The sequence below is a fragment of the Schistocerca serialis genome, chromosome 2 (assembly GCF_023864345.2).
Source record: "Schistocerca serialis cubense isolate TAMUIC-IGC-003099 chromosome 2, iqSchSeri2.2, whole genome shotgun sequence".
Lineage (NCBI taxonomy): Eukaryota > Metazoa > Arthropoda > Insecta > Orthoptera > Acrididae > Schistocerca > Schistocerca serialis.
The window spans coordinates 517170871-517185542 of record NC_064639.1 but is presented as its reverse complement, the minus strand read 5'-3'; the positions used below and the strand labels follow the sequence as shown (position 1 = coordinate 517185542).

Here is a 14672-nt window from a genome sequence, read left to right as displayed (position 1 = left end):
CTCATCGTGTACACCTACATCAAGAATTGCGTGGGAATGATTTCCAGAATCGTGTAAAGTTCTGTCAGTGGGCACAGCAGCAAATCTTCACCAACCAAACATCTTCTCCAATGTTCTATTTACTGATGAATGTTCCTTTTCAAACAAAGAAGAGGTACATACGAGGAACAAGCATTATTGGTCCAGCGACAACCCACGATGGCTTAGGCAAGTGGAACATCAGTGTCAATGGAGAGTTAAGACCTGGTGTGGGATGCTTGGTACTACAATTATTGGCCCTTATTTCATCGATGGTAGTCTAAATGGCACAGCTATGCCAACTTCCCCAGACAAATTCCTCCTCCTCTTCTGGATGAAGTGCCGCTAAGAACCAGAATGCTTATGTGGTATCAACACGATGGATGTCCAGTACATAATGCCTTGCATGCACATCCTGTTCTGAACCAAAGGTATCCTGCCAGATAGATTGGTCGAGGTGGAACAGTTACTTGGCCTGGATTTTTTTCTTTGGGGATGCATTAAAGACGTTATCTATCGCTGTACTCCAACAACTCCAGAGGACATGCAGGAATGTATTGTGCTTGCTTGGATTTTCTTCAGAAGGCAACACTGGAAGCAGTAAATAATCTTTCATTCAACAAGTGCACCAGTGTATTGGTGTCCAGGGTCATCACTTTGAGCAACTTCAAATGGCCTACTCCCAGGCAATGGTACGGGAGAGTCAAAGTCAATTTTGTGTTATGTTTTTACTTGGTTTTCATTTTCTTTCTGACAACTTAAGCAAGTGGACAAGTTTGTGATCCCAGGCTCAAAGTCAATGTTGTGTTATGCAATTAATAATGTTGTGTTTCAGTGAATGGTACACTGTGATACATTTTTGAACAGGTCTTTAGGAGAGGAAATGAATTACTGAAAAAAAGATACAGGGTGCCATTTAAAAAAAGTCATACCACTGTTCATATCTTGGTAAAAAAACAAAGCTACAATGAAGGCAATCATGCTGATTGATGTCCTGCTGATGGCTAAAGAAGATTTGCTTGAAACATTTTGTAATTTGCATCTGGACAAACAGTTATTTAGGGTAGTCAAGATAAATGGGATACCCTGCATATAAACTATGCTGCAGTTACTGCATGGTATTCTATGAGGGAACGACAGGTAAGCAGCTGACTGTCACATGAGTGGCCACAGCCAAATTGTAGCAAACAACAAACTTCAACATCCAATTGCCGAACATACTGTGCTCCACAACACAAATGACTTCAACAGCTACTTCACTATGTGGGTCACTTGGATACTCCTCTCCAATACATTTCTCTGAACTACACAGGAGGAAACTGTTTCCTCAGCATATTCTGCAATCTTGCAGTCCCGCTGGTTAGATCTCGACTAACCAATTTCCCACTGCCTCACTTATCCTTCTTCCCTTCTCTCTTCTATCCATACCATTCCTTCCCCCATTTAAATCAGGTACTACCTTCTTCCAGCATTCTTCCTCTCCACCAGGTGCCCTTTTTCTCTCTCTTTTCTCTCTCTGTCCCTTTTCCTCCCTTCTCTATTTTCTTCTTCCCTCCCTATCTCCCTCTTCATGTATTGTGAATGATTGAGCTCTAATGATCCCCTCAGCAAAAAGATAATAGATTAAGGAATTAGAAGTACAAAGAAAAACACATAATATTATAATGTACTTTCAAATTTTAATGTGAGACCAATTAGATTACTCATTTGAGATGAATAAATTATCACTAACTTTATGGAATTTTAATATAATATTATTAAATTAGGAAAGTTTACAATGATGAATATATTCATGTCAGTAATAAACTTATTTCTGTTGCCATTGTCTTGCTTACCAAGTGTCTCCCATCAGGATCATGACATAAAGCAATGACTAAATGCCCAAGATTGTGAAGGTCACCATAAAAATTCCTGTTAACAGATAGTATACTTGATTCCATCATATTACCTAATATATCAATACCAATTGTTGATGTCAAGTTCACAACTTCTCCCCTTTCCTAGAAAAAGGATAGGAATGAAAAAATAATAATATTTACAACTTGAAAATTAATACAGCACTGAAACAACACAGAATGCATAACAGTAGTGTGATAAAAGACCTTTCATTTTCTGCCTTGTAATATATTTGTCCATTATACTAAAATAATTTATAATTTTTCCTTTCTATAGCATGCTTTTACTCCACCTTAGTATTTCCACTTAGGAGAAAAGTGATTATATTAATACCTGCCATAATTTTGGCACTTGTCATTTTGGACCCATTTCCTTCTTTGAAATAAAGGAAACTCCAGGTTGGAATATCAACAATATAAGGAAAAGACAGACTGCTACTTACCATAAAAATGATTTGTTAAGTTGTGACAAGCACAACTAAAAGACCTAGATGTTAACTTTTGGCCACAGCCTTCATCAGAATTGGAAACTTGTACACTGTCATTCACACAAGCAAGCAAACCTCATGCACACAACCACCATCTTTGGCAGCTCGTACTTGAATGAAAATTTCACATGGAACAGCAGGAAATTGGAGGTGGTAAAGAATGCAAAGGCACAGTAGTGTACAGCTGGGGGAGATCTGGTGGGGTGTACAGCTACTCAGCTACCAATAGGAGAGGAGCAGGGAAGGGGGAAGATGGTCAGGTGCATTGGCAGAGGGCAACACATAACAAAGAGGGTGAAAGTCATAATGTGTCATCTTTACAGTAAGCAGTAACCTTTCGTTCTTTGGTTATTTGTGATATGTCAAACAGAGAGTGTGAAAAACATATTTTGAGAAAGTACAGGGTGAGCACAAAGTCCTTCCCTGATTATCACAATTTATTACAGAATAACTGTTTGGCATAATAATTTACATTTGATGCCATTACATAGGTTAGTGTTATAAGATTTTTTTAATACCACTTACATTAGTAAACCTCAATGTGTGCTCCCTTGGTAGCTTGGAGAACATTGAGGTGGTATTCCAGTTCCCACCAGGTGTTTCATAACATGTGTTCTGTGTGTTCTGTCACAGTACCCGCAGCAGCTTGTATCCTAGCCTTCAGTTTGTCGACATCAGCAACTGGTGTGATGAAGACTCTGTTCTTGATATAGTTCAGAAAAAAAGTCAAGGGGCGTAATGTCTGGAGAGCGGGGTGGCCAGGGTGTTGGACTGTTCCTTCCAGTCCTGCACTATCATAGCCCAGTGGAGAGGGGAGGGGGTGGGGATGCTCCATCTTGCTGAAAAAGTATCCATGGTTGATATTCATCTAACTGTGGGGCAATCAACTGTTGCAAACGTCTAAGTAAATGTTAGCAGTAACGGATTTTTCTGAAAAGAAAAACAGTCCAAAAACCTTGTTATGCATGAGGCAGCACCAAACATTCACTTTTTCACTGTCTTGCTGTAACTGTACAGTAGCATGTGGAGACTCTGAACCCCATATATGCACATTATGCTTATTTATCATTCCAATGACATGAAAGATGGATTCATTGGTAAACGTATGCAATTTAAGTAATCATTAGCAACATCAATCCTGTTGACAATCTCAGTTGCAAAATCAGCATGTGTCAGAAAATCATTCAGTTCCAAGGCATGCATGATTTGCACTTTGTAAGTATCCCACTATTCAGTCTTATTGCCCGCAGCTCATGGTCTTGCGGTAGCATTCTCGCTTCCCCCGCACGGGGTCCCGCATTCGACTCCTGTCTGGGTCAGGGATTTTTCCTGCCTAAGATAACTGGGTGTTGTTGTGTCGTCTTCATCATCATCATTCATCCCCATTACAGTTGGAGGAAGGCAATGGGAAACCACCTCCATTAGGAACTTGCCTAGTACAACAGTGCGGGTCTCCCGCATCCACCCCTATGCTCCTCGGAGTATGAGACTTCATCATCATCATCATCAAGTATGCAACCTAAGACTTACATGAGGAATCTTCACCAAGCTTGCTTGTGGTATTTGAAGTTCACGTGATGCTTGACAAGTTGATTTAGACGGACTCTGTTGAAACGATTGCCGAACATGATTAACAGTTACATCACCCACACAAGGCCTACCACTTCAGGATGACCTTCGACACTGCCTGTTTCATTAAACTTTGCATACCATTGCCTTATTGATTTAATGTCAGGAGAGCTGCATCCATAAGAGGTCCAAAATTTATGTTGAACACTGATAGGTGATTTCAGTTCATGAAACCAAAGCACACCTTGTGCTTTCTCCTGCTTTGACGCCATTTCACCAGTAACTAACACGACCTAACAGACCACATCAGTGTTGTGGAGCAGTAGTGCCATTTATTGGTGACAACAACTAGTAACACTAACCTATGTAATGGCATAAGATGTAACTTATTATGTCAAACAGTTATTCTGTTATAAATTTTTATAATCAGGGCAAGACTTTGTGTTGACCCCATATATCTTTACTTTTTGGTTAACAAAAATATCTTGAGATATTCAAGACAACCTACAAGTAGCTAGAAACATATACAGTAAAGTAAGTAGTAAGTTACAAATATAGTTAGTGGTGACAGGAAGACTGGAAATGGCAAGGAAATCGTTTCTGAAGAAGAGAAATTTGTTAACATCGAGTATAGATTTAAGTGTCAGGAAGTCGTTTCTGAAATTATTTGTATGGAGTGTAGCCATGTATGGAAGTGAAACATGGACGATAACTTGTTTGGACAAGAAGAGAATAGAAGCTTTCGAAATGTGGTGCTACAGAAGAATGCTGAAGATAAGGTGGGTAGATCACGTAACTAATGAGGAGGTATTGAATAGGATTGGAGAGAAGAGAAGTTTGTGGCACAACTTGAATAGAAGAAGGGATCGGTTGGTAGGACATGTTCTGAGGCATCAAGGGATCGCCAATTTAGTATTGGAGGGCAGCGTGGAGGGTAAAAATCATAGAGGGAGACCGAGAGATGAATACACTAAACAGATTCAGAAGGATGTAGGTTGCAGTAGGTACCGGGAGATGAAGAAGCTTGCACAGGATAGAGTAGCATGGAGAGCTGCATCAAACCAGTCTCAGGACTGAAGACCACAACAACAACAACAAACTAAAGCATGGAAATATGAAAGCTAATTTGCTGATAAATCGAATGGAAAGTCTTGGTTTTTTGGCAGGATACTAGATAATTCCAAATTTTCTACCAAATAAAATTTATTAGACAAGACTTTGGCAATATATGTACAAATATGTAGGATCTTCATTATGCTAGATTATTCAGGGATACGAAACATATACAAAGAAAACCATGGAAATGATCATAGTCACATTGTCTCCTGATACAATGTAAGTGAAATGCTGGAAAATTTACAGTGGCAGGCCTAAACTTAGACATGTCAAATACTTTGTGAAAACTCTACACAATTTAAAGGAGTTGTTTTCAATGGGTGATTGTCAGCCTACTAAGTACTGCACCTGCAAAAACTGTGAAAACTATCTCACATAGACACATGCAAGCAATTATTTTTCCACACACATAGCTCACATCTGCACTGTATCATAAGGAACATACAATAATTACCTGATACATAAGGAATCCTGTGACCTAAGGAAAGGAAACTAATATTATCTGAATCTAAATTGAAAATACTGGATTGTTTGTGATAAGCATAATTGTTTATAAAAATTGTCAAACTAAGAATGAGACATTTGACAAGAATAAAGTCTGTAGCACAAATAAGATACATCATCTAACATACAGTAAATAAGTGTACTGCGCAGTATACTATAGACTGTTGAGATGCAGCTTATTGCATAAGTCACTAAGGGGTGTTATTATTGTGATGATATATAGAGGAAGTTTATAATAGCAAAATTGTGATTTGTGTACAAAACTTTGGTCCTGCACAGTAATTCAATCATATTTTATTGAAATTAAGACACACCTCTGTACAAATTTAGACAAGATAATGAGAAATCTGTTTTTGTTATTTGTTAATCAGAGGGAATTGACTAATCTCTTTTATAACATCAAACATTTCATTGAAAATTATGTAATTATTATACTGAAACTAAAAATAACCTGCAAAACATTACTGGTTTCAAGTTTTTTTAGTAATATACATTAAAATGTATGAAAAAGTATTTGGTATAGAAGAGTAAATTGATAATAATTATTTTAAATTAGATGTGTGATTACATGCAAACTCAGTAAACTGCAGTAATCAATATTACATTTATTCAGCCATTTGTATTTGTTTTCTTTGTATCATTATCAGTATTGTCAGGTGCATACCAGTAGAACATTAGGTAGAACTCATCATGAAAAGTACTGAATGAGAACTCACAGACAGTTGATTGCCAAAATTATGTTAACTTAAAATATGAAATCCTCCATTTAAAAAGATGTTTTACTGAATTTTGTGTGGGCAGCAAAATAGTAAATGTAATAAATGGAAGAGGTACACAGTTGAAACTTCAAGTTTCAGTACTGTTACAAAAATCCAATTCTGTGGATTCTACTTATGTTCCTGGGGCTGCAATGAGGACATTTCAGTGTAAACTATAGCACTGCAACTAAATGAGATATGTACTCAATTTAAAATTATTGTGCTTACTGGACTTTTTAATTTTAAGTAAGTTAAATTGTATACTGGCAGACACCGGATTCGGGGAAGATCCATTTGGATGCCGTAGAAATGTTGGAACAATCTTAGAAGATAGGTTAAGAAACGGCAAACCTACATTTATAGCATTTGTAGACTTAGAGAAAGCTTTTGACAATATTGACTGGAATATTCTCTTTCAAATTGTGAAGGTGGTATGGGTAAAATACAGGGAGCAAAAGGCTATTTTCAATTTGTACAGAAACTAGATGACAATAATAAGAGTAAAGGGGCATGAAAGGGAAGCAGTGGTTGAGAAGGGAGTGAGACAAAATTGTAACCTATCCCCAATGTTGTTCAATCTGTATATATAGCAAGCAGTAAAGGAAACAAAATAAACATTTGGAGTAAGAATTAAAATCCATGGAGATGAAATAAAAACTTTGAAGTTTTCTCACAACATTGCAATTCTGTCTGAGACATCAAAGGACCTGGAAGAGGAATGGAATGGACAGTGTCATGAAAGGAGGAATAATATGAACATCAATGAAAGCAAAATGAGGATAATGGAATGTAGTCGAATTAAATCAGATGATGCTGAGGGAATTAGATTAGGAAATGAGACACTTAAAATAGTAAATGAGTTTTGCTATTTTGGAAGCAAAATAACTGGTGATGGTAGAAGTACAGAGGACATAAAATGTAGACTGGCTACAGCAAGAAAAGCATTTCTAAAGAAGATAAATTTATTAACGCTGGGTATAGATTAGATTAGATTAGATTAGATTAATACTAGTTCCATGGATCATGAATACGATATTTCGTAATGATGTGGAACGAGTCGAATTTTAAGTGTCAGGTAGACTCTTCAGAAAGTATTTGTATGGAGTGTAGCCATGAATGGAAGTGAAACATACATACTTTAGACAAGAAGAAAATAGAAGCTTTTGAAATGTGGTACTGCAGAAGACTCCTGAAGATCAGATGGGTAGATCATGTAACTAATGAGGAGGTACTGAATAGAATTGGGGAGAAGAGGAATTTGTGGCACAACTTTAGAAGAAGGACCAGTTGGTAGGACATGTTCTGAGGCATTAAGGGATCACCAATTTAGTATTGGAGGGCAGTGTTGAGGAAAAAATCATAGAGGGAGACCAAGGGATGAATACACTAAGCAGATTTAAAAGGATGTTGGTTGCAGTAGTTACTCAGAGATGAAGAAGCTTGCACAGGATAGGGCAGCATGGAGAGTTGCATCAAACCAGTCTCTGGACAGAAGACCACAACAACAACAATTTACATATTTATATTTAACATATATTTTTTAAACAACATAGTTGTATGGAGATAAACAGTGATTAATTTACTTATAATGTGTGACTGTCATTTTGAATAACTGATTTAACATATATGTAGTTATAGATGGAAAGTAGTAACAAGCTATGATCACAACACATAAATGATTTGGATTACATAACTATACATGATCTATGACTTTCACGTGCTTCAATCTGACAAACACATGTTTTTAGTTGGGCTACTGCTGTTTCGTTAAAGCAGTTTGAAGTCATAGCGCAAATTACTGATATGTAATTGGTAATGTTTGTACAGTAAAGCAAATACATTCTGTGAAATTAAATAGAATTAATGTTCATAATCTATGAAATATTTTTCATTTAATTGTAATATATACCCTAGAATAAATACTTGTTTAATTATAAATATAAAAGAGGGAAACATTCCACGTGGGAAAAATATATCTAAAAACAAAGATGATGTGACTTACCAAACGAAAGCGCTGGCACGTCGATAGACACACAAACAAACACAAACATACACACAAAATTCTAGCTTTCGCAACCAACGGTTGCTTTGTCAGGAAAGAGGGAAGGAGAGGGAAAGTCGAAAGGATGTGGGTTTTAAGGGAGAGGGTAAGGAGTCATTCCAATCCCGGGAGCAGAAAGACTTACCTTAGGGGGAAAAAAGGACGGGTACACACTCACTCGCACACACACACACACACACACACACACACACACACACACACACACACACACACACATATACATCCACACATATACAGACATAAGCAGACATATTCAAAGGCAAAGAGTTTGGGCACAGATGTCAGTCGAGGTGGAAGTGCAGAGGCAAAGATGTTGTTGAATGACAGCTTAGGTATGAGTGGCGGCAACTTGAAATTAGCGGAGATTGAGGCCTGGTGGATAATGGGAAGAGAGGATATATTGAAGAGCAAGTTCCCATCTCCAGAGTTCGGATAGGTTTCCCACTAACACCAACCTATCCGAACTCCGGAGATGGGAACTTGCTCTTCAATATATCCTCTCTTCCCATTATCCACCAGGTCTCAATCTCCGATAATTTCAAGTTGCCGCCACTCATACCTCACCTGTCATTCAACAACATCTTTGCCTCTGCACTTCCGCCTCGACTGACATCTCTGCCCAAACTCTTTGCCTTTGAATATGTCTGCTTATGTCTGTATATGTGTGGATGGACATGTGTGTGTGTGTGTGTGTGTGTGTGTGCGAGTGTATACCCGTCCTTTTTTCCCCCTAAGGTAAGTCTTTCCGCTCCCGGGATTGGAATGACTCCTTACCCTCTCCCTTAAAACCCACATCCTTTCGTCTTTCCCTCTCCTTCCCTCTTTCCTGACAAAGCAACCGTTGGTTGCAAAAGCTAGAATTTTGTGTGTATGTTTGTGTTTGTTTGTGTGTCTATCGACATGCCAGCACTTTCGTTTGGTAAGTCACATCATCTTTGTTTTTAGATATGTTTAATTATAAACAAAGATATAATAAGTAAAAAGTATTCTTGAAAATTTGAATTGAGATTTCTACATTTAAATTGACCATAGTTACATTTTTAGTTGAAATTAATATATTTACAATTGTTCCAATAGCTAACACTAAATAGTATTAGAGAATTAACTTTAGTAATGAAGTATGGCAGTTTACAAGTACTTCTCATTCAGTTGAGCTGACCTATTGTAACCAAATAGACACACATTATATAGCTATGTGTTTAAATTAGTTCTGAAAATATTAATGTTTGATGTTTTACATGTCACAGAAACATTAAATTGTAACTGTTGTAGGTCTTATAGCTTAGAAGCTACTGGATTTCAGTTGCAGTTCTAGAATGAATGAAGAAAGCTATTGAGAAAAATGAGCACCTAAATGAAAAAATATGGTCATCCATAACTCACCTTATTGTCTGTTATTTCTACACCTACATCCCCACAATGATCTTGCTCCAACTGAACAATCCCATAAAAAACATACCCCTCTTTTTTTAGATCATCCCTGTCTATGCTATGATGGACATTCTAAAAGTAATACAAACATTTTTCTCTGAGAGCAGGTTGGTTTTATTCAGGATACATGTACACCATATTATTTCCCAGTCTCCTGGCTAAAAATCTCTATTTATTTTTTAACATAACCTCTGTTCAATGTGATGGCCTTGTGCCACCTTACTGGGAGGGCCTCTATAGCCACATTGTACCCTCTACTGGACAACATCAGAGTCATCTGGTTACATACAGTCTCCCTATCATCCACACACTGCTTCCTGCAGAATGCCTCACTGATTGGGCCAAACAGATGGAATTCGGAAGGTACGAGATGTGGGTTGTAGGGTGAATGAGGAAGAACAGTCCAATGATGTTTGAGCTCCTCTCAGTTGCACAACCTGTGTGAGGCTTGTGTTGCCATGTAGAATGAGAAGTTTGTTTGCATTTCTGTGGCGACGAACATACTGCAGTCATTTCTTCAATTTTCAACATTATAGGAATCACAGCTTTGTTTGGATGGTTGGTACTTAGGAGATCGGACAGGTTTGTCTGGCCCCACTGTGATGATGACAGATGCCTTCCCCAATGACTCATCATGCTTTTGTTCACTGGTGGTCACTGGAGACATTCTCCAAGTGCCTACGAATAACTGATGGTCTGGTTTTCTGCCAAAAGAAACTCAGTGACAGATCTCTGCTGGGTAAACAGCTCCATTACAGATGTCATTTTAAAGGCTATTTATACCATGACCACATATCGGAACTTCATGAAATTATAGGGGCTGAAGCGGGAATATTCCATGATATCCCACAAAAAATTTCACATTTTTTCAACCAAAACTGGCTGACAAAAAGATGTGTTACATTACTTACTGAATACCCCTCATATTATTCTTATTTGGTAGGGGTCTCAGACTAATAAACAATAGTCAAGAATATGTCAAATGAGTGTTTTGTAAGCTACTTATTTTATGGATAAGTTATCTTTCTGTAAGATGCTCCCAGTGAATTTCAGCCTGGCATCTGTTTTCTTGCTATTTGTTTTATGTTACCATTCCTCTTTAGGTTGCTCTGGATGTTACCCCTAGATAGCAGTTAGTTTCCAGTAACTCCTCATCACTGTTTAAGCACAATATGTTACAAATATTTAAATTCAGCATAAACTACCAGTCCCCACATCAACTGTCTGTCCTCTGCATTTCTTCCTACATTTTCCTACAGTCTTCTGGCATTTCAGTCTTCCTACAGACAACAGTATCATCTTCAAATGATCTCACAGAGCCTCCATGACATTCAAACTATTAGTAATGTAAACTGGAAATACACACATAAAATAAAGTTTTGCATCACCTTTGTTCCGAGAGTTCCGGAACCTGTACAGAAAATTGGAATAGAGATCGAAATAAACATCATTTCCTCCCTTTTTATTGCCCATGAAAACCACACATTGCATGTTGTACCACCATACAGTGAGACCTTCAGAGGAGGTGGTCCAGATTGCTGTACACACCAGTACCTCTAATACCCAGTAGCACATCCTCTTGCACTGACTCATGCCTGTATTCGTCATGACATACTATCCACAAGTTCATCAAGGCACTGTTGGTCCAGATTGTCCCACTCCCCAATGGCAATTCAGCACAGATCCCTCAGATTGGTTGGTGGGTCACATTATTCATAAACAGTCCTTTTCAATTTATCCCAGACATGTTCAATAGTGTTCTTGTCTGTAGAACATGCTGGCTACTCTAGTCAAGCGATGTTTTTATCCTGAAGGAAGTCATTCACAAGATGTGCATAGTGGAGAAGCAAATTGTTGTCCATGAAGACAAATGCCTCACCAGTATGCTGCCGATATGGTTGCACTATTGGTCGGAGGATGGCATTCATGTATTGTACAGCCATTATGGCACCTTCCATGACCACCAGCACCATACATCGGTCTCACATAACGCCATCCCAAAACAGTAGGGAACCTCCACCTTTCTGCACTCACTGGACAGTGTCTCTAAGGCGTTCAGCCTGACCAGTTTGCCTTCTAACACGTCTCTGATGATTGTTGGTTGTAGGTATATGTGACACTCATTGGTGAAGAGAATGTGATGCCAATGCCGAGCGGTCCATTTAGCATGTTGTTGGGCCCAACTGTACCCCACTGCATGGTGTCATGGTTGCAAAGATGGACCTCACCATGGACATGGGGAGTGAACTGCGCATCATGCAGCCTATTTTCACAGATTGAGTTGTAACACAACGTCCTGTGGCTGCACAAAAAGCATTATTCAACATGGTGGTTTTGCTGTCAGGGTTCCTCGGAGCCACAATCCATAGGTAGCAGTCATCCACTGCAGTAGTAGCCCTTAGGCAGCTCCATGTCCACACAACACTGCTTTGGTTCACTCCGAGATGCCTGGAAACTTCCCTTGTGGAGAAGACAAAGTAACAATGCGGACACAATTGAACCACAGTATTGACCATCTAGCCATGATTGAACTACAGACAACAAGAGCCGTGTACCTCCTTCCTGGTTGAATGACTGGAACTAATAAGCTCTCGGACCTCCTCTGTCTAATAGGTGCTGCTCATCCATGGTTGTCCATATCTTTGGGAGGGTTTAGTGACATCTCTGAACATTCAAATGGACTGTGTCTGTGATACAATATCCACAGTCAATGTCTATCTTCAAGGAGTTCTGGGAAATGGAGTGACGCAAAACTTTTTTTGATGTGTGTAGCAGCAGTCTTATAACAGTCCTTTGTGGTGCTCTTTAAATTACTTTTGCATTTGACAATGTACTGAGTTCTATACGCATGGAACTCTTACATGCAACCACAAATATGGTCCAATACTTAGTAAGCTTGAATTCTGTTTACTAAATGGCAGTGCAGCACTATACTGAATGCCTTCCAGAAGTCAGGGAACACTGTATCACAAACTCAGCACCTTCGTACATAGCACTCTGGATCTCCTGGACAAACAGAGTGAGCCAAATTTTGCCATGTTGATTTCTGTGCAAGGGGTTTTAGTCCTCCAAAATCATAATATATGAATATAAAATATGTTTCTTAATTCTATGTCAGCAATATAGGCCTATAATTTGTGCATATGTCTGATGACCCTTGCTGAAAACAGAAATCACACACACTTTTTCCAATCAATAAGTACTCTTCATTGCTCCAGTGACCTAGGATCATCTATTGCTAGAAGTAGACCATGTTCTTTTACACAATCTCTGTAGAACCTCACAGGTGTTACATTTGGTCCAGTTGCCTTTCCTCTGTTGGGCAATTTTTGTTGATTTTCTATTCTAACAGCACTTATCTGTGATTTTAACATTCATACAATGATTCAAATGAGGAACCATACTATGACTTTTCATGGTGAAACAGCTTCAGAAGACTAAATTCAGTAAGTGGCCTTCTCTGTGCCACTTCCTGTTTCACTGATTGATCGAATAGATGATTGAAATCTGTTTACTTGACTTTTTAGGATTTTAGTCAGAGTATTTGAAAAATTTTACTTTGAAATTAATTGAATGCTTTCCATAATACTCTCATCACACTCATTCTGGGTTCATTCAGTGGAATTTGTGCTGATTTGAATCTTCTTGGTGGATTAAAACTGTGAGCTGGTCCAGGACTCGAATCTGGGACCTTTTCCTTTTGTGGGCAAGTACTCACTGAAATTTGGAAGGTAGGAATGACTTACTGGCAGATATAAAGCTGAGAGGGTAGGCCGTGAGTCAAATTTGGATAACTCATTTGGTGAGTACTAGCCTGCAAAAGGCATAGGTCCCAGGATTGACTACCGGTCCCCTGCCAGGAAGATTCAAATGTCACTCCTTGCTGCTGCTACACCATCAATCCAGAGGTAAGTGTCATCAATCAGCTTATCAAACTCTAAAATTATTTATTCAACATTAACACACCTCCCCCCTCCCCCAGGGGGTCATATCTCTTTTGTAAGTACATCCTTGGCCAACACATGTCCCCACTCCCTGCAGCACAACTTCCCGTTCCATGCAACAAGTCCATCCTTCTAATTCCTCCCCACCCCTCCTCCCCCCACCCTTCCACTGGGTGCTCTTCTTGCTGCCAAACATGCTTAGATTTGGTTTATGATTTTGGACGTTTGTCTTTTTCTCTCTTCTGGAACCTTATACAACAACTTTTCATCCCTCACTATATGGTCCCCGTTGTTGGGTTTGATTTGGAATTCCTCTTCCAAATTTTACAGAAGTGTGGATAGAGCAGCCAAGGTCACCCAATGTTGTGTACATTCCACCTTTTGTACCTATCTGGCAAAGTAATGCACTTAAAACCTGATTCAGTAGCCATCCTGTTGTACGGGGGTCATCAAGAACCTGCACGTTGGCAGCCCCTGACAACACAAGAAATGTACTATTGGAGCATGTGCTGGAAACCCCCCATGCATGCCAAGGGTTATGTGGCCATAATAGTTGGAGCATGGGACTCCCCACAATGGTACCTGGCCAGGTAACCTTTGCAGTGGGTGGGAGGCATCCACGGGAAAAGCCCGCATTCAGACTGGATGGCACCAAGGCAGATTACTTGCAAATTAGACGGCTCAAACTTTTCCATTGGTGGCTGTATAGTCCAAGTAGTCTCTTCTGAACGATAGGACAACTATAATATGGAGAGATATGACCCCATAATGTTTCCCTCTTTGGCCACACCATAGGATGTACATAGGGCAAAGAGACAAGGAAATAAATACTCCCCCAATATTTAGTTTTCTCTAGGGCCATTGGGCATTCCTTTTAGCCACAAAGC

At 39.0% G+C, this 14672-nt stretch overlaps 1 protein-coding gene across 1 annotated transcript in view; it reads right to left on the bottom strand.

The window, feature by feature from the left end:
• The window catches only part of LOC126457488 (phenoloxidase 2-like), a 294687-nt gene that overhangs the window by 131235 nt on the left and 148780 nt on the right, over positions 1-14672 (bottom strand). Inside the window, exon 7 of the mRNA XM_050093788.1 lies at positions 1854-2018. Within this exon, the coding sequence (XP_049949745.1) occupies positions 1854-2018 (165 nt within the window). The remainder of the gene's footprint in view (positions 1-1853; positions 2019-14672) is intronic.